At 44.3% G+C, this 26653-nt stretch overlaps 1 protein-coding gene across 9 annotated transcripts in view; it reads right to left on the bottom strand.

The window, feature by feature from the left end:
- The window catches only part of HERC2 (HECT and RLD domain containing E3 ubiquitin protein ligase 2), a 213383-nt gene that overhangs the window by 28724 nt on the left and 158006 nt on the right, over window positions 1-26653 (bottom strand). For all 9 annotated transcript variants that reach the window (XM_030814467.1, XM_030814465.1, XM_030814468.1 and 6 more), the window contains 10 exons: window positions 25072-25263; window positions 14744-14897; window positions 6707-6814; window positions 5169-5300; window positions 4590-4748; window positions 4386-4504; window positions 3368-3493; window positions 2775-2930; window positions 2261-2376; window positions 1962-2160 (listed from right to left, as the gene is read on the bottom strand). In XM_030814467.1, coding sequence (XP_030670327.1) covers window positions 1962-2160; window positions 2261-2376; window positions 2775-2930; window positions 3368-3493; window positions 4386-4504; window positions 4590-4748; window positions 5169-5300; window positions 6707-6814; window positions 14744-14897; window positions 25072-25263 — 1461 coding nt within the window. The remainder of the gene's footprint in view (window positions 1-1961; window positions 2161-2260; window positions 2377-2774; window positions 2931-3367; window positions 3494-4385; window positions 4505-4589; window positions 4749-5168; window positions 5301-6706; window positions 6815-14743; window positions 14898-25071; window positions 25264-26653) is intronic.

Below are 26653 nucleotides of genomic sequence, written 5' to 3' on the forward strand. Positions count from 1 at the left end.
GACAGCCTCAAGATGACTGCAGCCTGCTGAGATTCTGAGCTGGAGGGTGGAGGTATGCTGCATCCAGAGTCCTGACCCAGAGAACTATGAAATGATAAACGTGTGTGAGACAGAACATTACATGAGAGTATCTCACTCATGAACAGGAGCTCCCAAAAATCTAAACAAAAGAATCACAAACACAAGCCAGATACATATTCTGGATTTATCCAAAGAATGCAAGTTTGTTTAATACGAGAAAACCAATTAATCCAACTGACTATACCAATCCATTAGAAAACATCGGCCGGGCATGGTGGCTCATGCCTGTAATCCCAGCACTTTGGGAGGCCGAGGTGGGTGGATCACAAGGTCAGGAGTTCAAGACCAGCCTGGCCAATATGGTGAAACCCCATCTCTACTAAAAAAAAAAAAAAAAAGATTAGCCGGGCGTGGTGGCAGGCGCCTGTTCTCCCAGCTACTCGGGAGGCTGAGGTAGGAGAATCTCTTGAACCTGGGAGGCAGAGGTTGTAGTGAGCCGAGACTGCGCCACTGCACTCCAGCCTGGGCAACAGAGTGAGACTCTGTCTCAAGAAAAAAAAAAAAAAAAAAGAAAGAAAACACCTATGAAAGAACATTTCAAAACACACAGAAAGAGTGTTGAACAAAAATAAGTGTCCACTGATGACTAGAAACAGAAGGAAACATGCCTAATCTGATCAAGGGCTTCTACTCAAACCCCACTGGAAACCTGGGAACGCTCCATCTGCGCCTGCTCCAGTCTGGATCAAGGCAGGAAGGAGCCTCTGCCCACTCCTACCCAGAATCACACCACAACCCCAGCCCGCACCATGAGCTCCCATTCTCCCACACAAACGGGAAAAATAAAAGACAGTTACGCTAGACAGAAAGGAACAGAATTAATTTAGAGACTACGGCACTCTATAAAGAAGATACAAGAAATCTTCAGATACACTAGACTGGAGAGAGTCAAGTAGGTCCCAAACATAAGGTCAATATATAAATATCCAATATTTCTACATATCAGTGGCAATCTTTTTTTTTTTTTTGGGGGGGGGGGGGCATGGAATCTCACTCTGTCGCCCAGGCTGGAGTGCAGTGGTGTGATTTCAGCTTACTGCAACCTCCACCTCCCCGGTTCAAGTGATTCTCCTGCCTCAGCCACCCAAGTAGCTGGGATTACAGGCACGTGTCACTGAGCCTGGCTTCATCTTGTATTTTTCGTAGAGACAGGGTTTTCCTATGTTGGCCAGGCTGGTCTCGAACTCCTGACATCAGGTGATCCACCTGCCTTGGGCTCCCAAATTGCTGGCATTACAGGCGTGAGCCACCGCACCAGGCCAGCAGCAATACACTTTTAAAAAGATAGTATTTACAATAGCAAACAAGAAATACATCTAATGAGTGATACGCAAACAAAAACTGTAATACTTTTGTATACATGACGTATTTTCAAAAAAAAAAAAAAAAAAAAAAAAAAAATTTTGCCAGGCGTGGTGGCTCACGCCTGTAATCCCAGAACTTCGGAAGGCCGAGGTGGGAGGATCACCTGAGGTCAGGAGTTCGAGACCAACTTGGCCAACATGGTGAAAACCTGTCTCTACTAAAAATACAAAAGTTAGCCAGGCGTGGTGGCGGGTGCCTGTAATCCCAGCTACTCAGGAGGCTGAGGCAGGAGAATCACCTGAACCCAGGAGGTGGAGGCTGCAGTGAACCGAGACCACACCATTGCACTCCAGCCTGGGCAACAAGAGCAAAACTCTGTCTTAAACATTTTTTTTTAAATTTAAAGATTATACAAAAATATCTTAGAACTCTAGCTGCTTCCTGCATACCACAGTACTGTTAATCCTGAGAAACGTTTTAGTACAGATCCTTGCAAGTGCTGAGAACCACACAGCACCTTTAGCCACAATTGCCTCAGGCTCAATGACCCTATGACACAGAAAAAGCACTCTTACCTTCCCATCAGCCGTCACAGCAAAGAGGGTCTGTTCCCCTCCGATTAGCTGCACAGGTCTGAGAGTTGCGAGGGCTTCACAGGGAGTGGGAACTTTGACTTTTGCACCTTCAATGCCCCCGAGCTGGCCCCTATGATTATGTCCCCATCCATAAATTGTTCCACTGCCACCAGCAGAGAGAGTCCAGTCATCTGGTCGCCTACAACACACATCAAGTGAGCATTTGCCACAGGAAAGAACAATGCACACAGCCTCTCACGCTCACGATCAACATTACTGCTTGTTTCAAATATAATAACCTGTTCATCCACTGCACAAGTTGTTCATCTTGCTCTCTTTTAAAAATGTCATGGCTCTCATGCAGAACATCCATGTTTTCGCTGTCTGCCATTAATTCACGAATTTTCTTAGCCACCTAAACAAAATTATTATGACGTTACAAATCAAACACTCATCTCAAATAAAATAGATAATAAATACTAAGGAAAGACAGAAGGAATCCCTGCCTGAAAATATGAGGCAAGAGCAACACTGCAATGTTATGGTTCATGGGCAAAACCGATAATGACTGCATCAAGTCTAACATATTAAAAATGTCTAGACAGTATCATTCTATCTGTAGTTCACTAAAAATAAACTTTAACTGAAATTCACAGTGTCAGTTCACTCATTTTCACCTATGTGTTATTTTCTTTGATATTCCTTGGCAAGCAGAACTTTTCTGTGTCTCATAATATTGGCATCTTGTTACACTATAGCTAAATAAAGAATGTTTTTGCATCCCAAAAGTGATTCCAAAATATCATGCAATACCTCATCAAGAAACAGACGGGGCAACGGTGTTCTTTTGTCCAGGGCCACAGCAACACGGGAGGCCACGCAGTACCTCCGGAACCAGGCCCACTTGTGTGTCTCGGCACAGCAAGGCAGAGTGTCCAGCTCTAGGTCACAAGCAAGAGCTACCAGTACCTGCAGGCACCAAAAATGACAAACACAGGGACACTCAGAAATGCAGTGAACAGGCCAAGGTTTCTGTGGCTCCTTCTGCAGGACCTCCTATTCCAGGATGATGGCCATGGGGCACAGAAAGGATACAGCCACCATCAGTGATGTGGCGATCTCTGACAGTTCCTAGCCACGTGCCATACAACTGCTACAACACTTGTTGCCTGCATCAAGTGACAAGAACACGCGTGCATCTCAAGGCATGCTAACAGTTACAGGCTTATGGTTTAAGGGTTTAGATTACATGATCATTTCTTGAGAATTTTTTTCATATTTGACTTCAGCAATACCTACAGCTGCCCTCAGAGGCCTAAAACAACACACGTTGCACATGACAGCTCTCAGTGGCTCTTTCAGTCAAATAGCTCTATGGTCACTTTAAAAAATAAGTCAAACATTACCTTAAAGAATGGGCTGTGGAGCAGCTGTTTGCCACCCCTCACAATAGGATCTTCATATTCAAACTGCCTTTGCAAAGCTTCTGGAAGACCTTTCACCAAAGCAGCAAGAGCACTACCTGTAAAACTCTAAACAGAACGGTATTCTATCGTGGGAATCCAGGGTACATGGGAGGTTGACCATTTGTTTCTATGGTCAAATGTTTTATTATGTTGGTACTATTTCTTCTTAAAAAAAAAAATGCTTATCAAAATTCTCAAGCAGGAAAAATGCTAAAAGAACATAAATACTAAAGTAAAAAAGAAGAGTTTGAAGACTCATCTCAGAATGTTTGGTCCTGATTTCAGTACATCTGCTTCCAGAGAAACAGTCCCTCTCTGGCCCACAAACGCTGCCTGTCTCCTCACATGTGTAGGATCAAAAGGGACTACTTTAGTCAGCAAAATAAAAGGGAGGCCATCAGTTAGCCTCATTGTAAAGTCCAATCAACACAATCCTATGTTCACAGCTGTCGAAACAGATTTTCACAAAATCAAAGTCCAACTTGAACTCAGTATACATTGCAACATACGAAAAGTCTGGATGTGACAAAGGCCTCCTTATTCTTTTTTTTTTTTTTGATAGAGTCTCACTCTGTCACCAGGCTGGAGTGCAGTGGCACGATCTCAGCTCACTCCAACCTCTACCTCCCGGTTTAAGCGATTCTCCTGCCTCAGCCTCCCGAGTAGCTGGGACTACAGGTGCCCACCGCCACGCCCATCTAATTTTTTGTATTTTTAGTAGAGTCAGGGTTTCACCGTGTTAGCCAGGATGGTCTCGATCTCCTGACCTTGTGATCTGCCCACGTCGGTCTCCCAAAGTGCTGGGATTACAGGCGTGAGCCACTGCGACCGGGCCAAGGCCTCCTTATTCTTATGTGAAACTCCCCAACTCCTCTCGATTTAGAGGTTTAGACTACTAAAGCAACATTTTATTCCCCAAGGGTCACAAATCTAGAAATTGTACTAGAATGCTCCATACCAAAGCTCTTGTTTCCCCATCATTTTCTCCAAGCAGCCTATTAATGTTAATTGATTGCCCAAATTCAGTTGTAAGCAGCTTCCTCAATCTCTGAAGGGCCCACATTCTGTGACTGGCGGCTGAAATGAGCAGAGAGAAAGTATCAGAAGTCTGACGGTTTCTTCCAAGTAGGAAGACAGATGTAACTGTAATGGTGCCATTTACCTAGGGCACTCAGCTGTGCACAAGCCGCCAGCGAGGCCGCAAGGCGAGGGACGATGCTTCTGTTAGAGGCAAGGTTGAGTCGGAAGTCTAACAGACACGTCACCAAGTCCATGGATGGACAGGAGAGGACGCAGCGGTCAGAGAGGAGTTCTTTAGGGCCTGTGAATGAGCACTGTAAACATCCCCAGGTTTCACAAGCTAGGGACCACCCACAAAGAAGCCAACGAACAAGGGTGGCTCCACCCAGTCCCACCCACCAGAAGGCGACAGCTGGTGTGCCCATGCATGCCACTGTCAGTCGGTGAGCTTTGCTCTTCACACTCACACTTCCACTGTAAACCAAAAGCCTAAGAACTGCACCAGCAACAATTCCTTCCACACCAGGTGAGGAGGAGTGTGAGCTGGGACAGTTCTCTGTGTTCTGTTCCACGCCTCAGCGTGGCCTGTGAGAGCACTCACTCCAACACAGCAGAAGGCAGGCCGTCAGACACTACGTGGAAATGTGCATGTGTCCATGTTGCTTCAGAAACAATTCACAGCCAGTCATGTAACCTTGGTCGCCATAAGCCCCTCCCTTACCAGCAGCTGGCATGATGGGATAGACAGTGAAGCGCCAGCCCCAGCCATTCACAGACCCATCGCTGATGAACTTCCACTTTAACTCATCCCCTGGGATGCGCAGCTCACTGGACCAGTCGGACCACTCTCGGCCTGGGGGAGGAAAGCGCACCCCGGGGTTAGCTTCACTCCATCACCCAATCGACACAAACCTCCTTAGATGCAAAGCAGAATGATTTCCGTCATGTGTGAAGAGCAAGTTCCTCCAATCTAAGCTCTCCCAAGCTGAAGTGCACAGTGACACATCACTCTTGGGATTCACATTTTAATACATACAAACACGCATTCAGCCCCTGTACCAGGTAACCAGGAAACTGAGGGCAGGCAGGCAGGCACTGCCCTGGCAGAAGCCACCACGCAGTGGGGAAATGACCCCACTAGCCAGGATATAGTGAGTGGCCTCCGGGTCTCCAGCACACACCAGGCCAGGGGCCATGGGGACGTTTCCAGGAAAGCTCTGATACAACCAGGTGACCAGGCAGCAGAAGGAAGAACCCCAGCTGTCCCAACAAAAGGCCCATGTGTGTGGTTCAGCACGGTCCAGAGGAGGCCGCCCTCGAGGGAGCAGAGGGCCGGGCTGCTGTGGACAGGAGTGGCAGTGTACTACAGCATCTCAGAAGGCCAAGAGAACCCCGCCAGATTTCTGCTTCAGAAGAACCATCTGGCAGCAGCTCAGGGATGGCCCATAAGAGCTTTCTGCTGGACGCAGAAAAACTCACATCCAACAACACTACTGAGAACTACACTGGCAGACATCTGTCAAGCAGCAGAAAAACCCATGCCCACTGGGACCATACCACTTCATGCAAAGCTTTACTTAACTAAGTAATGCTGTGTGAATAAAGTTTTCCTGGGACACAGCCATGCCCATTCTCTGGCATCCAGTCTGCATGTTGTTGTGACAGAGGCTGCATTACCTGGCCCTTTACAGGAAACACTCGAGATGAAGGATAAAGAGGTCTTAAAAGGTGCATACACACACCCCTGCACTGCCAATTCTAAAATACTCGGTAAAAGGGCATTTCACAAGCCCCCACAGGCGTCCTCATCTGCCCCCGCTGGCCTCATGGAGCTCAGCAGCAGAGACAAGCCAGACACGTGGCTGCCTCCACCTACATAGAGAAGTCACTCCACACATGGCCATGCCCTCACTGCAGCCAGTAAGAAACAAACCCCTTGAAGAAGCTCTGTAGTATGCCAACCATGACCTCACATGAGCCCTGGCACCCCACATATTTCCAGCACCTTCTGCAACTGTCTGGTGAGGCAGGGCCCATCCGACAGGGATGTGGTGCACACATCACAGATAATTACTGTATTTAAAAGTATAGCTAAGAGGCAAGCAAACCTACTGTGTTTCACAGCTGAATAGCATATTGTCCCTTCCTTAAGACTTCCATGAGAATATGGTAGCAGCATTCTGTCCTACAAATGTGAAGGGTTGTGTCTACGGAGACACAGGTGGGCAGATCATGCCCTGCTCAACCTCCTGTCCTTACCTGACCGCACGGAGACAATCCTGTTGACGCCGTCCATGATTGTGAGAGGGTCGTGGCGCCTCTCTGTGGAGCACTGCCGGTCAAATTCCACCCTGAGTCCTTCTGCACCTGGAGGACAGGTGAGCACAAAACATAGCAACCACTCCAGATTAGCACCCAAAGTAGAAACAGTGAAACTAAAACCATGTTTAACAGCTGATGAATAGCAGAAAGTCAGAAAGAACTGGCCTCAAAGACAAGCATCTCAGACAGACCACCCCTTGCCCCAGCTCATCCCCACTGAAGATTATGTCTGTGGACTGGAAGGCCAGAAAACACTTCCACTTGGCCAACTTGTTTTGTGCAGTCACCCCCGGGCAGACTTTCCTACTGCAACCCCACTCCCCTGATCAAGCTTTACAGCAAACATCACACTGACCAGGGGCTGTGGGAATGCCCAGTGTGCAGCCAAGTCAGACAGCAGTTGTGGGTCATCTGGGAAGTGAGGGGCATTTGAGGTGAGGAGCACCTCAACTTCTGGCATGTCCACAGAACTGGAGAACCGCTTGGTGTGGAGAACCCGCACATCTGGTGTGAGAGGTATGCGAGCAGAGGCAGAAGAGTTTTCCTTCAGGCTGGAAGATCTTTAAGGTCTAGCAGAGGATGGCACTGAGGGGCTGGGAAAGAGGCAGGCGAGGAAGGAGGGAAGAAGGAGGGACGTGGGGCAGGGACTCAGGTCCTCTGAGTTTTAAGATACTATCTCTGGATGCTCTGTTGGGGGCTGATTCTATGGAGCGGGGGCCACAGGAGGTGGGGAGTGGAAGCAGGAACACAGGGGGACAGCTAGGATGTGCTTGATGGGATGATAAACCAGGTGAGACCCCACGGTGCTCTAGCCCAGAATGTCTAGAGTTAGGGAGAAATGGTTGAATTTGGAATATGTTTTAAAAGCAGAGAAAACAAGATTTGCCGGTGGACTGGATATAAAGCGAGAGAGAAACAGAAGAGAAAAAGGGTCACAAGATTTTTGTCTAGGCAAAGGCTGACTAGAAATACCCTTTGTTCTTTAAATTTCTATCATAAAGTAATAGCTTAAAGTTGAAAAATGCTTTTCTGGGCCAGATGTAGTGGTATACGCCTGTAATCCTAGCACTTTGGGAGGCCGAGGCAGGCAGCTTGCTTGAGCTCAGGAGTTAAAGACAGGCCTGGACAACATGGTGAAATCCTTTCTCTATATAAAATTTTAAAAATTAGCTGGGTACAGCCTATAGTCCCAGTTACTCAGGAGGCTAAGGAAGGGGGATCGCTTGAGCCCAGAGGTTGGGGCTGTAGTGAGCCAAGATCCTGCCACTGTACTCCAACCTGGGCGACAAAGTGACAAAGCTTTTCTGAATCTCACCTCATTCTAAAAGTTCAAGAAAAAGGATTTCACAAAAAAGTGAGCAAGATAAAAGTATAAGACCAAATACAATAAAAAGCTATTGTTATAAAAAGGGAATAGGCTGGGTACGGTGGCTCACACCTGTAATTCGCAACACTTTGGGAGGCCCAGCTAGGAGGAACGCTTGAGCCCAGGAGTTTGAGACAAGACTGGGCAACATAGAAAGACTCATCTCCACACACACACACACACAAAAGTTAGCCAAGCGTGGCAGCACAAGCCTGTAGTCCTAGCTTCTCAGGAGGCTGATGGGGAAGGATGGCTTGAGCCTGGGAGGTCGAGGCTGCAGTAAGTCAGAATCACACCACTGCAATGCAGCCTGGATGACAGAGCAAGACTCTGTCTCCAGAAAAAAAAGTGAGAATAAGGAACAAAATAACATCCCTATAGGCAGTAAAAGCAGGCCAGAAAGAAATGCCCATGAAACACATCAATCCTGAACATTTCAAAACAAATTGAGTGAAATTAGAAAAATGATACAAGACATGAAAGAACCACATAAATCTGACTTAGAAAAACAAAAAAATTTTAAAGCTGAAGACAGAATTACAATGAAAACAAAACTACATTCCAATGGAGACTAAAACGCAGTGTAAAATCAAATAAACACAGCAGATGCTACCTTAAGACAAATAGGAAAAAAGGAGGAAATTTTAAAAAAAGAAGCAGAGGTAAAGAGTACTTGAAAGAGAAAGTAACCAACATTAACTCTAAAAGGCATGAAGTATCCAATGCATGGAGAGCCACCAAGTGTCCCTAGAAAAGACTGCTAAGCAAGGCTACAGAACAAACACTACACACTGCAATTCAAGAGAACGTCCTGCAAAACAGACTTGGGACGACAGATTAAAGGAGCACCCCTTATCCGAGAACATCACCGAGAACGGCCGCAAGAATGCACATTCTAGTAAAATCACTGAAAAAACGCGGCTCCTAACCGAGAACATTGCCAAGAACGGCTGCACAAACGTACATTCTAGTGAAAGCACCGAAACAACACACATGGCTCCTAACTGAGAACATCACCAAGAACGGCCACATGAACGCACATTCTAGTAAAATCACTGAAACAATACACGCAGCTTCTGAGAACATCACCGAGAACAGCCACACGATTGTACATTCTAGTAAAATCACCAAAACAACACACGCAGCTTCTAACTGAGAAAATCACCAAGAATGGCCGCACGAATGTACATTCTAGTAAAATCACCGAAAAAACACATGTGGCTGCTAACCGAGAACATCACCAAGAACGGTAACACAAACGCACATTCTAGTAAAATCACCGAAAAAACACACGCGACTCCTACCCGAGAACATCACCGAGAACGGCCGCAGGAATGTACATTCTAGTAATATTACCGAAACAACACACGCGACTCCTACCCGAGAACATCACCGAGAACGGCCGCAGGAACGTACATTCTAGTAAAATTACCAAAACAACACACACGACTCCTACCCGAGAACATCACCGAGAATGGCCAGAGGAACGTACATTCTAGTAAAATTACCGAAAAAACACACACGGCTTCTAACCGAGAACATCACCGAGAACAGCCGCAAGAACGCGCATTCTAGTAAAATCACCAAAAAAACACACACGGCTAACCGAGAACATCACCGAGAACGGCCACATGAACGTACATTCTATTAAAATCACCAAAACAACACATGCGGCTCCTACCTGAAAACATCACCAAGAATGAATGCAAGAACGTACATTCTAGTAAAATTACTGAAAAAACACACGCGGCTCCTACCCAAGAACATCACCGAGAATGGCTGCACGAATGTACATTCTAGTAAAACTACTGGAAAAACACACGCGGCTGCTAACCGAGAGCATTACCGAGAACAGCCGCATGAACGCACATTCTAGTAAAATCACCGAAAAAACACACACAGCTTGTAACCGAGAACATCACTGAGAACAGCCACACGAACATACATTCTAGTAAAATTACTGAAAAAACACATGCGGCTCCTGCCCGAGAACATCACCGAGAACGGCCACACTAACGCACGTTCTACTAAAACTACCGAAGAAACGCGCAGCTTCTAACCGAGAGCATCACCGAGAACGGCCGCACAAACGTACATTCTAGTAAAACTACCGAAAAAACACACGACTTCTAACCGAGAACATCACCGAGAACGGGCCACACAAACACATATTCTAGTAAAATTACCAAAAAAATACACATGACTCCTAACCGAGAACATCACCGAGAACAGCCACATGAACACACATTCTAGTAAAACCACTGAGAAAACACACGTGGCTCCTAACCAAGAATATCACCGAGAATGGCCACACAAAAGTACGTTCTAGTAAAACCACTGAGAAAACACAAGTGGCTCCTATCCGAGAGCATCACTGAGAACAGCCACACGAACGTACATTCTAGTAAAAATACCAAAAAAATACACACGACTTCTAACCGAGAACATCACTGAGAACATCACCGAGAACGGCCACACGAACGTATTTTCTAGTAAAACTACTGAAGAAACACACATGGCTTCTAACCAAGAACATCACCGAGAATGGCCAAACGTATATTCTAGTAAAATTACTGAAAAAAACACATGACTCCTAACCGAGAACGGCCACACCAACATACATTCTAGTAAAATTACCAAAAAAACACATGTGGTTCCTAACCGAGAACAGCCACACAAACGTACATCCTAGTAAAATTACCAAAAAAACATATGCAGCTCCCAACCGAGAACATCACCAAGAATGGCCGCACAAATGCACATTCTAGTAAAATTACCAAAAAAACACACGTGACTCCTAACCAAGAACATCACTGAGAATGGTCGTACAAATGTACATTCTAGTAAAATTACCGAAAAAACACATGCGACTTCTAACTGAGAACATCACCAAGAACAGCCACACGAACGTACATTCTAGTAAAATTACAGAAAAAACACATGCGACTTCTAACTGAGAACATCACCGAGCATGGCCACACAAATGCACATTCTAGAAAAATTACCAAAAAACACACGCGGGTCCTAACCGAAAACATCACTGAGAATGGCCACACGAACGCATATTCTAGTAAAATTACCGAAAAAACACACGTGGCTCCTAACCAAAAACATCACCGAGAACGCCCACGTGAACGCATATTCTAGTAAAACTATCGAAAAACACACGTGGCTCCTAACCAAGAATATCACCGAGAACGGCCACACCAACATACATTCTAGTAAAATTACCAAAAAAACACGCATGACTCCTAACCGAGAACATCACCGAGAATGGCCGCCCGAACATACATTCTAGTAAAATTACCAAAAAAACACACGTGACTGTTAACTGAGAACGGCTGCACAAACATACATTCTAGTAAAATTACCGAAAAAACACACGACTCCTAACCGAGAACATCACCGAGAACGGCCGCACGAATGTACATTCTAGTAAAATTACCGAAAAAACACATGCGACTTCTAACCGAGAGCATCACCGAGAACGGCCGCACAAATGTATATTCTAGTAAAATCACCAAAAAAACACGCGCAACTTCTAACCGAGAACGGCCGCACAAATGTACATTCTAGTAAAATTACCAAAAAAACACACGCAACTTCTAACCAAAAACAGCCGCACAAACGTACGTTCTAGTAAAATTGCCGAAAAAACACGTGACTTCTAACCAAGAACAGCCGCACGAACATACATTCTAGTAAAATTACCAAAAAAACACACGTGACTCCTAACCGAGAACATCACTGAGAACGGTCGCATGAATGTACATTCTAGTAAAATTACTGAAAAAATACACGTGACTTCTGAGAACATCACCGAGAACGGCCACATGAACGCACATTCTAGTAAAATTACCGAAAAAATATACGCGACTTCTAACCGAGAACGGCCACACGAATGCACATTCTAGTAAAATTACCGAAAAACACATGGCTCCTAACCGAGAACATCACAGAGAATAGCTACACGAACACACATTCTAGTAAAATTACCGAAAACCACACACAGCTCCTAACTGAGAACATCACCGAGAATGGCCACACAAACGTACATTCTAGTAAAATTACCGAAAAAACACATGACTTCTAACCGAGAACGGCCACACAAACTGACATTCTAGTAAAATCACTGAAAGAACACACGTGACTTCTAACCGAGAATGTCACCGAGAATGGCCGCACAAACATACATTCTAGTAAAATCACTGAAAAAACACGTGACTTCTAACCAAGAACATCACCGAGAACGGCCACACGAATGCACATTCTAGTGAAATCACTGAAAAAACACACACAGCTGCTAACTGAGAACATCACCAAGTATGGCCACACGAACGTACATTCTAGTAAAATTACCGAAGAAACACGTGGCTTCTAACCGAGAACATCACCGAGAACGGCCACACGATCGTATATTCTAGTAAGATTACCGAAAAAACACACGTAGCTTCTAACCAAGAACGTCACTGAGAACAGCTGCATGAACCCACATTCTAGTAAAATTACCAAAAAACACACGCAGCTCCTAACCAAGAACATCACCGACAATGGCCACACGGACGTACGTTCTAATGAAATTACCGAAAAAACACACACAGCTTCTAACCGAGAACGGCCACATGGATGTACATTCTAGTGAAATTACCAAAAAAACACACGCAGCTTCTAACCAAGAACATCACCGAGAATGGCCACACGAACGTATATTCTAGTAAAATTACTGAAAAAACACACGTGACTTCTAAGGGAAAAAGATGTTATCATTATCACACTTTCACAGAGGAAAAAGACATGATCCAAGGCTTTAATATCCGGAAAAACTACCTTTCAAATTCGAAGGACAAAAAACCTCATGGACAAGTCTGATCTCAGGGGCTAATGAGGAATTCACTAGAGTGTACTTCAGACCCCACAAGGCCCAGTCAGTAAAACTAAGACTCACAGACAAAGTATAATATGTAACAGCTATTATGCTCTTGTAGATGCAGTAATTAATAAATTTGAGAAAATTAGGGTATATTCTAAGATTTTTAAGAATTTCAGTAATTATACTGATGTTGACAGTATTGAAATTATATCCTAAGTCTGTCGTATATGCAATGTGGTTACGTAAAGCAAATGAAAAATCATGAGATTATTTTATCAAACACTATCTTGGAACCAGGATTTGATATGGAAAAAAAGAGAGGCAGATGTAACAGAAGTACAGACCTTGTACTTTTGAATTTGAGTAGAAGGAAACAGCATATTAGCCAGGCGAGGTGGCATCTGCCTGTACTCCTAGCTGCTCAGGAGGCTGAGGTAGGAGGATCACTTGAGCCCAGGAATTTGAGGCTACAGTGAGCTATAATTGCACTACTGCACTACTGCACTCCAGCCTGGGTGAGAGCAAGATCCTGTCTCTAAACAAATAAATACATACATAAAATATAAAAAATAAATTAAAGGAAAAAAATTTTATGTATCAGTATGAACTCAAAAGAATCCAGGGCAGACCCCAGGTGAAGAGTGGCAACCTACAAAAAACCGAGGACACCTTGTGTAGACTGCCTGGACGCTACCAAAGACCACCGGAGTCACTTCAGGAGCTACACTGAAGAGGCCACCACTGTCTAGAAACAGGATAATCTCAGCTTCAACAAAGATAATCACAATAGAGTAAAACAATCACTATGTTTCAATCCATGAGTTCATAATAATATTTAAAAAAAAAAACAGGTCACCTTCAAGAAATGACAGGAAACCAATTCATTCTCTGGTAAACAGAAGGAAGAGTCAAGCTTTTGTCTTTCTCAGGCAAACAGCACCTTGGGCAACTAACTATAAGATGAAGGGAAATGTCTCTTTGTAAGAAAGTATTCCAGCTAACAAATAAGCAAGAAATGATTCCACTAGAATAGCACCATTTGTAGCCACTTGTGGGGCAATAGCCTCGGGTGCTAATAAGCCTCAGGGGCTGCTGATGTCACAAAGGAAAGACAGGCAGGCAGGAGGTGCCTGCTGAGGCTGAGTCACACCACTAAGGAGCTGGCGAAAGGGGCGGAACTTATGGGCCTCTGAATCGGGCAGCACCTTGCAGAAGGATGGGCCTGAGGAACACAGTGAACAGCAGCATGCCGTGTCGTCAGCAGATCCAGGCTGCAGTGAAGCCTGCCAGATCAAAGGTCGGGGCCTCAACAATTCTCTTCTTAATAATTTTTGTTGAGTTGTTAAAAACAAAAGGATATACACATGGTTAACAGAAGCTGTCCAGAAATGCAAGTCAGTGATGGATCAACATCAGGAGAACATCATTCAGAGGAACATCAGGGGACACACTGAGGGCTTCCAGAATCTGCCACAGGTTATGTCTAGACCTGGGTCGTGATGACTAGGGCATCTGCCTGATTATCGTGAAGCTAAACATTTACTTTGCGCGACTTTCTGTATCTTGATTTATTGTGCAAAAGAAGTTTGTTAGAAAAGGGGAGAAAAGTGATTCTAAAGCAATTTTGTAACCTCTTTTTATAAAACGGAGATGGTTGTTTCTACTGAAGCAATTACAGAATCACACCGTTCTGAAGGTGGGAAAGGCTGCCGCTCCTCCCTGGGGCTGGCCCCCGTACCTGGTATCTTCACTGTGCCACTGGTGGAGGTGTCGTCAGTGTAAGGGTGGCTACTCTCCACCACCACAGGCTGAGAAGAGAGACGGCCGCTCTGGGAGTCTGTGGCCACATCCTCCAACTCGGTGACGCAGAGCTCCAACAGCATATCTGCCACCTGGGGAGGAAGCAAGGACATGAATGAGGAGGCCAACAGCCCCACACCTGGTCACCTGCATGCCACCTCTGTCCGTCCTGCTCCGGAGCTCCAAGAGGACAGTGTGGCAGAGTAGAGGGCTTGGAGTTTGAGAAATTGAGTTCAAATCAGGGCTTGGCTTCCTTGCACATAAAACAGAGACAGCACAGAGCCTGTAAGGTGCTGTGAAGCTTAGAGATGATCTGTATTAAAAAGTCGTTGGGGCCAGGCACAGTGGCTCACGCCTGTAATCCCAGCACTTTGGGACGCCGAGGCAGGCAGATCACCTGAGGTGAGGAGTTCAAGATCAGCCTGACCAACATGGAGAAACCCCATCTCTACTAAAAATAAAAAATTAGTCGGGCGGGGTGGTGCATGCCTGTAATCCTAGCTACTCAGGAGGCTGAGGCAGGAGAATCGCTTGAACCTGGGAGGCAGAGGAAGTCATTGGATGGAGCACAGTGGCTCACACCTGTAATACAAGCACTTTGGGAAGCCGAGGCAGGCAGATCACTGGAGGTCAGGAGTTCAAGACCAGCCTGGCCAATATGGTGAAACCCCATCTCTACTAAAAATACAAACAATTAGCTGGGGATGGTGGCCCGTGCCTGTAGTCCCACCTACCCAGGAGGCTGAGGCAGGAGAATCGCCTGAACTCAGGAGGTGAAGGTTGCAGTGAGCTGAGATCATGCTACTGCGCTCCAGCCTGAGCGACAGAGAGAGACTCTGTCTCCAAAAAAGAAAAAGTAGAAGTAGTTGGAAGGCTCCCAACACACGCAACACTTAATATGTGCCAGCTGATAAAATGAAACACCGTGGTGACAACAGCTTCATTTTATACCAAGACAAGATTACTTCCTAGTGAGGGAAGTTGGCCTCAGAAACAAAAATATCAAGAGAAGGAGCACCCAGTTGTGAAAACGACCACAATCCTAGAAGGCAACGGTGCGCGGTGGGAGGGGCGGGAATCAGGAACCATCAAGCCGCCCAGGCCAGAGTCAGGGAGAGTCTGTGACAGGAGGGGCCACCCACCGACCCCAACACAGCTGCCCCTCCTGACCCAGTACACTAGGGGTCAGACCCATACCACATTCTCAACAATCCACAGTGTTCTTCTTCTATTTTAAAAATTACTGATGATTCACATCTTTTACGATTAAGGCTAAGAGTGGTGATTATAAACTCTGTTATTTTTAAAAATAAATGAGAGAATACGTCATAATAGCAATAATCTATTAACCCCAACATTTTTAATCCAGAAAAAATAAAACTCTTCTAATGCCCATTCTAAACTTTTTAGAAATAGATTTTTTTTTCTATTATTCCTCATATTTAGGTAAGAAATAGCTTTGCTTAGTAAATATATTATATATTAATAAACTAATATCATTGTCATATAGGCACGATTTTAAATCTAAATTTGTCTCTCTTTTTGAGTCCCAAGTATCAGGTCAGGGCAGGACACAGAAATAGCCATCTTGCCAACCTGGCAAGGGCAGTTTGAAAACGGCTGTCTCCTTATTCCTGTCTCTCCTGAAACCTGGCTGAGTTACTGAAAGCAGATGTTGGCATCATCAAGCGCACATGTGCAGAGTCGATCAGGGGCTCTGGCCTTCAGAAGGTTGCTGCTGACAAGCGCATCATCTGCAGAGGGGTCACGACGGAGCTGGGGCTCAGACACTCAGGGTTCCAACCCACCTCTTCCACCTACAAGCAAAGTGAGTGTCCTCAAGCCAGTAATAACCTCTCAGCCTCAGTTTCCTCATCCATATATAAAGATAACCCCTACCCTCTGTACTGAGAATGCAGGGATGTGCATGGCGAATGTTCAGCATTATTATTATATATATATATATTTTTATTATACTTTAAGTTCTAGGGTACATGTGCACTACATGCAGGTTTGTTACATATGTATCCATGTGCCATGTTGGTGTGCTGCACCCATTAACTCATCATTTACATTAGGTATATCTCCTAATGCTATCCCTCCCCCCTCCCCCACCCCACAACAGGCCCGTGCGTGATGTTCCCCTTCCTGTGTCCAAGTGTTCTCATTGTTCAATTCCAACCTATGAGTGAGAACATGTGGTGTTTCGTTTTTTGTCCTTGCGCTAGTTTGCTGAGAATGATGGTTTCCAGCTTCATCCATGTCCCTACAAAGGACATTAATTCTTCCATTTTTATGGCTGCATAATATTCCATGGTGTATATGTGCCACATTTTCTTAATCCAGTCTATCACTGTTGGACATTTGGGTTAGTTCCAAGTCTCTGCTATTGTGAATGGTGCCGCAATAAACATACAGGTGCATGTGTCTTTATAGCAGCACGATTTATAATCCTTTGGGTATATACCCAGTAATGGGATGGCTGGGTCAAATGGTATTTGTAGTTCTAGATCCCTGAGGAATCTCCACACTGTCTTCCACAATGGTTGAACTAGTTTACAGTCCCATCAACAGTGTAAAAGTGTTCCTATTTCTCCACATCCTCTCCAGCACCTGTTGTTTCCTGACTTTTTAATGATCGCCTTTCTAACTGGTGTGAGATGGTATCTCACTGTGGTTTTGATTTGCATTTCTCTGATGGCCAGTGATGATGAGCATTTCTTCATGTGTCTTTTGGCTGCATAAATGTCTTCTTTTGAGAAGTGTCTGTTCATATTCTTTGCCCACTTGTTGATGGGGTTGTTTTTTTCTTGTAAATTTGTTTGAGTTCTTTGTAGATTCTGGATATTAGCCCTTTGTCAGATGAGTAGGTTGCAAAAATTTTCTCCCATTCTGTAGGTTGCCTGTTCACTCTGATGGTAGTTTCTTTTGCTGTGCAGAAGCTCTTTAGTTTAATTAGATCCCATTTGTCAATTTTGGCTTTTGTTGCCATTGCTTTTGGTGTTTTAGACATGAAGTCCTTGCCCACGCCTACATCCTTAATGGTATTGCCTAGTTCTTCTTCTAGGGTTTTTATGGTTTCAGGTCTAACATTTAAGTCTTTAATCCATCTTGAATTAATTTTTGTATAAGGTATAAGGAAGGGATCCAGTTTCAGCTTTCTACATATGGCTAGCCAGTTTTCCCAGCACCATTTGTTGAATAGGGAATCCTTTCCCCATTTCTTGTTTTTGTCAGGTTTGTCGAAGATCAGATAGTTGTAGATGTGTGGTATTATTTCTGAGGGCTCTGTTCTGTTCCATTGGTCTATATCTCTGTTTCGGTACCAGTACCATGCTGTTTTGCTTACTGCAGCCTTGTAATACAGTTTGAAGTCAGCTTTGTTCTTTTGGCTTAGGATTGACTTGGCGATGCGGGCTCTTTTTTTTCTTCCAAATGAACTTTAAAGTAGTTTTTTTCCAATTCTGTGAAGAAAGTCATTGGTAGCTTGATGGGGATGGCATTGAATCTATAAATTGCCTTGGGCAGTATGGCCATTTTCACGATACTGATTCTTCCAACCCATCAACATGGAATGTTCTTCCATTTGTTTGTATCCTCTTTTATTTCGTTGAGCAGTGGTCTGTAGTTCTCCTTGAAGAGGTTCTTCACATCCCTTGTAAGTTGGATTCCTAGGTATTTTATTCTCTTTGAAGCAATTGTGAATGGGAGTTCACTCATGATTTGGCTCTGTTTGTCTGTTATTGGTGTATGAAGAACGCTTGTGATTTTTGTACATTGATTTTGTATCTTGGGACTTTGCTGAAGTTGCTGATCAGCTTAAGGAGATTTTGGGCTAAGATGATGGGATTTTCTAGATATACAATCATGTCATCTGCAAACAGGGACAATTTGACTTTCTCTTTTCCTAATTGAATACTCTTTATTTCTTTCTCCTGCCTGATTGCCCTAGCCAGAACTTCCAACACTGTGTTGAATAGGAGTGGTAAGAGAGGGCATCCTTGTCTTGTGCCAGTTTTCAAAGGGAATGCTTCCAGATTTTGCCCATTCAGTATGATATTGGCTGTGGGTTTGTCATAAATAGCTCTTATTATTTTGAGATACATTCCATCAATACTGAATTTGTTGAGAGTTTTTAGCATGAAGGGCTGTTGAATTTTGTCAAAGGCCTTTTCTGCATCTATTGAGATAATCATGTGGTTTTTGTCATTGGTTCTTTTATATGCTGGATTACATTTATTGATTTGCGTATGTTGAACCAGCCTTACATCCCAGGGATGAAGCCCACTTGATCATGGTGGACAAGCTTTTTGATGTGCTGCTGGATTCGGTTTGCCAGTATTTTATTGAGGATATTTGCTTCAATGTTCATCAGGGATATTGGTCTAAAATTCTCTTTTTTTGTTGTGTCTCTGCCAGACTTTGGTATCAGGATGATGCTGGCCTCATAAAATGAGTTAGGGAGGATTCCCTCTTATTGACTGGAATAGTTTCAGAAGGAATGGTACTAGCTCCTCCTTGTACTTCTGGTAGAATTCAGCTGTGATTCCATCTGGTCCTGGACTGTTTTTGGTTGGTAAGCTATTAATTTTTGCCTCAATTTCAGAGCCTGTTATTGGTCTATTCAGAGATTCAACTTCTTCCTGGTTTAGTTCTGGGAGGGTGTATGTGTCCAGGAATTTATCCATTTCTTCTAGATTTTCTAGTTTATTTGTGTAGAGGTGTTTATAGTATTCTCTGATGGTAGTTCGTATTTCTGTGGAATCAGTGGTGATATCCCCTTTATCATTTTTTATTGCATCTATTTGATTCTTCTCTCTTTTCTTACTAGTCTTGCTAGCGGTCTATCAATTTTGTTGATCTTTTCAAAAATCCAGCTCCCGGATTCACTGATTTTTTGAAGGGTTTTTTGTGTGTCTATCCCCTTCAGTTCTGCTCTGATCTTAGTTATTTCTTGCCTTCTGCTAGCTTTTGAATGTGTTTGCTCTTGCTTTTCTAGTTCTTTTAATTGTGATGTTAGGGTGTCAATTTTAGATCTTTCCTGCTTTCTCTTGTGGGCATTTAGTGCTATAAATTTCCCTCTACACACTGCTTTGAATGTGTCCCAGAGATTCTGGTATGTTGTGTCTTGGTTCTCATTGGTTTCAAAGAACATCTTTATTTCTGCCTTCATTTCATTATGTACCCAGTAGTCATTCAGGAGCAGGTTGTTCAGTTTCCATGTAGTTGCGCGGTTTTGAGTGAGTTTCTTAATCCTGACTTCTAGTTTGATTGCACTGTGGTCTGAGAGACAGTTTGTTATAATTTCTGTTCTTTCACATTTGCCGAGGAGTGCTTTACTTCCAACTATCTGGTCAATTTTCGAATAAGTGCAGTGTGGTGCTGAGAAGAATGTATATTCTGTTGATTTGGGGTGGGGAGTTCTGTAGATGTCTATTAGGTCTGCTTGGTGCAGAGCTGAGTTCAATTCCTGGATATCCTTGTTAACTTTCTATCTCATTGATCTGTCTAATGTTGACAGTGGGGTGTTAAAGTCTCCCATTATTATTATTGCGTGGGAGTCTAAGTCTCTTTGTAGGTCTCTAAGGACTTGCTTTATGAATCTGTGTGCTCCTGTATTGGGTGCATATATATATTTAGGATAGTTAGCTCTTCTTGTTGAATTGATCCTTTACCATTATGTAATGGCCTTGTCTCTTTTGATCTTTGCTGGTTTAAAGTCTATTTTATCAGAGACTAGGATTGCAATTCCTGCCTTTTTTGTTTTCCATTTGCTTGGTAGATCTTCCTCCATCCCTTTATTTTGAGCCTACGTGTGTTTCTGCACATGAGATGGGTTTCTTGAATACAGCACACTGATGGGTCTTGACTCTTTATCCAATTTGCCAGTCTGTGCCTTTTAATTGGAGCATTTAGTCCATTTACATTTAAGGTTAATATTGTTATGTGTGAATTTGATCCTGTCATTATGATGTTAGCTGGTTATTTTGCTCATTAGTTGATGCAGTTTCTTCCTAGCCTTGATGGTCTTTACAATTCGGCATGTTTTTGCAATGGCTGGTACTGGTTGTTCCTTTCCATGTTTAGTGCTTCCTTCAGGAGCTCTTTTAGGGCAGGCCTGGTGGTGACAAAATCTCTCAGCATTTGCTTATCTGTGAAGTATTTTATTTCCCCTTCACTTATGAAGCTTAGTTTGGCTGGATATGAAATTCTGGGTTGAAAATTCTTTTCTTTAAGAATGTTGAATATTGGCCCCCACTCTCTTCTGGCTTGTAGAGTTTCTGCCGAGATATCAGCTGTTAGTCTGATGGGCTTCCCTCTGTGGGTAACCCGACCTTTCTCTCTGGCCGCCCTTGACATTTTTTCCTGCATTTCAACTTTGGTGAATCTGACAACTATGTGTCTTGGAGCTGCTCTTCTCGAGAAATATCTTTGTGGCGTTCTCTGTATTTCCTGAAATTCAATGTTGGCCTGCCTTGCTGGGTTGGGGAAGTTCTCCTGGATAATATCCTGCAGAGTGTTTTTCAACTTGGTTCCATTCTCCCCGTCACTTTCAGGTACACCAGTTAGATGTAGATTTGGTCTTTTCACATAGTCCCATATTTCTTGGAGGCTTTGTTTTACTCTTTTTTCTCTAAACTTCTCTTCTCGCTTCGTTTCATTCATTTGATCTTCAATCACTGATACCCTTTCTTCCAGGTGATCAAATCGGCTAATGAAGTTTGTGCATTTGTCACATAGTTCTCATGCCATAGTTTTCAGCTCCATCAGGTCCTTTAAGGACTTCTCTGCATTGGTTATTCTAGTTAGCCATTAGTCTCATCTTTTTTCAAGGTTTTAAACTTCTTTGCCATGGGTTCAAATTTCCTCCTTTAGCTCAGAGAAGTTTGATCATCTGAAGCCTTCCTCTTTCAGCTCATCAAAGTCATTCTCCATCCAGTTTTGTTCCATTGCTGGTGAGGAGCTGCGTTTGGAGGAGGAGAGGCACTCTGATTTTTAGGATTTTCAGTTTTTCTGCTCTGTTTTTTCCCCATCTTTGTGGTTTTATCTACCTTTGGTCTTTGATGATGGTGACGTACAGATGGGGTTTTGGTGTGGATGTCCTTTCTGTTTGTTAGTTTTCCTTCTAACAGTCAGGATCCTCAGCTGCAGGTCTGTTGGAGTTTGCTGGAGGTCCACTCCAGACTCTGTTTGCCTGGGTATCAGTAGTGGAGGCTGCAGAACAGCAAATGTTGCTGTCTCATCATTCCTCTGGAAGTTTGGTCTCAGAGGGGTACCCAGCCGTGTGAGGTGTCAGTCAGCCCCTACAGGGGAGTGCCTCCCAGTTAGGCTACTCAGGGGTCTGGGACCCACTTGAGGAGGCAGTCTGTCCATTCTCAGATCTCAAACTCCGTGCTGGGAGAACCACTATTCTCTTCAAAGCTGTCAGACAGGGACATTTAAGTCTGCAGAGGTTTCTGCTGCCTTTTGTTCAGCTATGCCCTGCCCCCAGAGGTGGAGTCTATAGAGGCTGGCAGGCCTCCTTGAGCTGTGGTGGGCTCCACCCAGTTCAAGCTTCTGGGCCACTTTGTTTACCTACTCAAGCCTCAGCAATGGTGGGCACCCCTCCCCCAGCCTTGCTGCTGTCTTGCAGTTCCATCTCAGACTGCTGTGCTAGCAATGAGCAAGGCTCCATGGGCATGGGACCCTCGGAGCCAGACACGGGATATAATCTCTGGTGTGACTTTGGCTAAGACCGTTGGAAAAGCACAGTATTAGGGTGGGAGTGTCCCCATTTTCCAGGTGCCTTCCATCACAGCTTTGCTTGGCTAGGAAAGGGAATTCCCTGACCCCTTGCGCTTCCCAGGTGAGGCTAATGCCTCGTCCTGCTTCAGCTCATGCTCAGTGCACTGCACCCACTGTCCTGCACCCACTGTCTGACAAGCCCCAGTGAGATGAACCCAGTACCTCAGTTGGAAATGCAGAAATCACCCCATCTTCCGCATCACTCACACTGGGAGCTGTAGACTGGAGCTGTTCCTATTCGGCCATCTTGGAACCGCCCCCCGCTCAGCATTATTTTAAATCAAAGTTCTCATTCATATCCTTGCCTCTCACAAATGCAACAAACTTATGAAAAATAATAACAGTGCTTATGGTAATTCACCTCGATTTCATCTCTTAGAATTATGCCAAGTAACTTGTCTCAAAAAACGAAACCTACAGCTTTTTAGTTCTTCATGAATAGCAGATGAAGAAATAACAAGCCCCTACAATATCCAGCAAACCTTTGCTGTGCTTTCAAGACTGCTCAACTCTACTGAAGTACTTTATCGTTTTGGTGATCATGTAAGTTACTAAAATTTCTGACTATCAGAGCTTTAACGTTTCCAAATTGCAGATAAAGGACTATGAACTTGCATTTAATGATTTTTTAAAAAAATATAATTCTACTTAAAAACCTTAGAAGTTCCTTTAAAAAGCATATTCTTCTAACTAAAGCCAAAAATCATAATAGGCACAGAAACTGCCTAAACTAAGTGACAGAGTAAGACTTTCCTCCACACAAAGTAGCCACCCAGAGAAACGGATGAAGTGTCTGCAGCCAGGAAGGACATCTCAGGCTCCCTGGCAGGGCAGAGCATGGCTGCTGATAAAGAAGAGTTCTTAAGGAAGCCCATGGCCTTTAGGACTGACCAGTCCTATTTCTAAGACATACTAATAAGACACTCACTTTATACTGCAGACCTACAGACCAATTCAACAGCTACTAGCCACATGTGCCTCAAGTGGAGTGTTTTAAAACCTTCACTTCCTCAGGTGCACTAGCCATATTCCAGTGCTCAGTGGCCATATGCGGCTGGTGCCAATGGTCCCAGATGGCTCTGGTCCAGAACATTCCCACAATGACAAAGTCCTATGGACCCAGTGCTACCAAATATTTAAAGGCATTTTAAAGCTATAATAGTTAAAATACCATAGTATCAGAGACTAAGAAGTTTTGTAAATAGACCCAAATGCATACAGGAATTTACAATATGATAAAGCTTGTTTTTAAATCACCAGGGAAAAGATGAACTATTCAATAAATGATGTTAGGCCAACCAGTTTACCATCTAGGAAAAAAAGTAAAGTTGGATCCCTGATCCCTACTTTACTCTTACATCAAGATAAATCCCAGGTGGCTAAAAAATGTAAGCAATACATGAAATCATAAAAAATTAGAAGAAGGCCAGGTGTGGTGGCTCATGCCTGTAATCCCAAGCACTTTGGGAGGCCGGGGTGGGTGGATCACTTGAGGTCAGCAGTTCGAGACCAGCCGGGCCAACATGGTGAAACCCTGTCTCAACTAAAAATACAAAAATTAGCCAGGCATCGTGGCACACGCCTGTAACCCCAGCTACTCAGGAAGCTGAGGTACAAGAATCACTTGATCCCGGGAGGTAGAGGTGATCCTGGGAGGCTGAGATCGCACCACTGCACTCCAGCCCAGGTGAAGGAGACTGTCTCAAAAACCTTAGAAGAAAATTTGGAAGAATTTATTTAAAACAATGTCACATAAGCAAGCATTTTTTTTTTCAGCATAATACAAAACTCAGAAGGCATAAATGAAAAATCTGACAGATTTGACCATATAATAATTAAAAATTTCTACATGGCAAAAAATATCAAACTAATATCAAAAGATAAACTGGGGTGGAAACTGTAAGACATATGACAGAAAAGGGACTTAAAGAACTCTGACAAATCATTTTAAAAAGATGCACAAATCAGTTATAAAACACGTAAAGGGGCCAGGCGCGGTGGCTCACTCCTGTAATCCCAGCACTTTGGGAGGCTGAGGCAGGTGGATCACGAGGTCAGGAGATCAAGACCATCCTGGCTAACATGGTGAAACCCCAACTCTACTAAAAATACAAAAAAAAATTAGCCAGGCGTGGTGGTGGGCGCCTGTAGTCCCAGCTACTCGGGAGGCTGAGTCAGGAGAATGGTGTGAACCCAGGAGGCAGAGCTTGCAGTGAGCTGAGATGGCACCACTGCACTCTAGCCTGGGCGACAGAGCAAGACTCTGTCTCAAAAAAAACAAAAAACAAAAAACAGGTAAGGGATGTCACTGGGGTAAGTGCTAAAACATTTTATTCTAAAGGAGTGCTCCTAACCTGCTGTCTACTAGGATAAAACCCAGCACAAGATCACCGGTGATCCATAGCAGCTCTCCCTTGGAGAGGAGGGTGGCCCAACGTGGAGGAGGTGGAGTCAGATGGCCCTGCCCTCCCTGAAACTCACCTGTGGGTAGGCGGTCCCCATGCCAGAAAGCACCGCGGAGAGCACGTCCCTGCCCCTGTCCCCGGCCCGGCTGCACACCGACAGCTTGAGCAGGTCTACTACCACACGGGTGTCATCCGCGATCAGCAGACTGGTGAACTCATCCAAGGCCTGAGGCTCCGGACCTGCTGCTTTATTTTGGCTTTCAACATCCTAAGTCAAATGACATCCAACAATTAACATGAGGAATGATATGCTAAGAGATAAACAGTCACTAGTTTACCCACAAACTCAGAGAACACATGAATGCCAACAAGTAAGAAACCTGAAGGTGTTTAAGACCTTAAGAAACAGATGAAGAAATGACGGCCCCTAAAATCTCCACCAAGCCATGTGCTATGTTTTCAAGACCAATTAACTGCTGTATTACCAATGGCATTTATCAAAAAGGGATGACTTAAGCTATAAAGAAATGACAATTTATTACTGGGACCAAGTTTGGATCATAGGCAGATACTACAGGGAGAGTTTTGGAATGAAGCTGCATCCTGTATAATCTACCCATAAGATATGCTTGGGAATCGTTTATAAACTAAATTTGTATTTTATAATTGTATATATTCTGTCTAGGTCCTCTCCATAATTCTTTCCTGGAATCTTATTTCAAGTGACTTACTGGCATGTAACACGCTATCCATAGTCTCTCTCACTCCTTGAGTTCACTGAAAACATCATACATAAAAGTCTTCTCATTACCACTCGTATACTTCCCATTCCTGCCGTGTCAGCCTAAAAATACCGCATCTTGATCCTTCACCTCCTCTCCTTGTTTGCTATGAGCCAATTCCCAGCATCACTGCACCCCCAGCTCCCACGGCTTGGAGGTGCCTTGCCCAGGATGGCCGCCCCCACCCGGCTTGTCGGCACACAGGAGCCTCCTGGAGGGCAGCACTGGGGCTGAGCTTGTGGAACGGGGAAAGGCCGTTGTCAGAGCCAGGGACTCCCACCACTTCCAACCCAGCATGGGAACCACTGTGACCCTGTGCGGAGCAGGAGTATGTCAAGCTCTTCTCATCCCCCAGGCAGAGTCTGGCTCCCCAGAGGTAGAACGAGAGCCAGGGAAGTGCCACTTTTCTCTCCTGCTTTCTGGATCTCAGCAAATCCAGTGCAACTCTTTCCACAAACATAAACAAGCTGGGGGAAGGACAGCCCCACACATTCCCCTTAAGGGGAACATGAACCAACCAGTGGGCCCTGGAAACCACACCACTCTGATTTAGGAACAAAGTTCTTCTCCCTTTAGGGAAACAGACCTTGCTACTGCCTCTGCATGGAGACCCAAGGAGTAAGTGAAATTCATTACAAATGATGACATTCCAGAACGTAACGCACTGAAGACAGCAAAAGCATTCAGTGAAACATATCAACAAGAATCTCTTTAGTCTTGAGATTGAAATGCACCTACCTTTTTTTTTACGAGGGTGTCTTAAAACATGCACACACACACAGAAAATATGTCTAGAAGAATTGCTGAGGAAGAAAATCACTAGCGGCATATCCTTAAATATGAATCATAGCTTAATACTAACATTAAAATTGCTTT

Source organism: Nomascus leucogenys, chromosome 6 (genome assembly GCF_006542625.1).
Source record: "Nomascus leucogenys isolate Asia chromosome 6, Asia_NLE_v1, whole genome shotgun sequence".
Taxonomy (NCBI): domain Eukaryota; kingdom Metazoa; phylum Chordata; class Mammalia; order Primates; family Hylobatidae; genus Nomascus; species Nomascus leucogenys.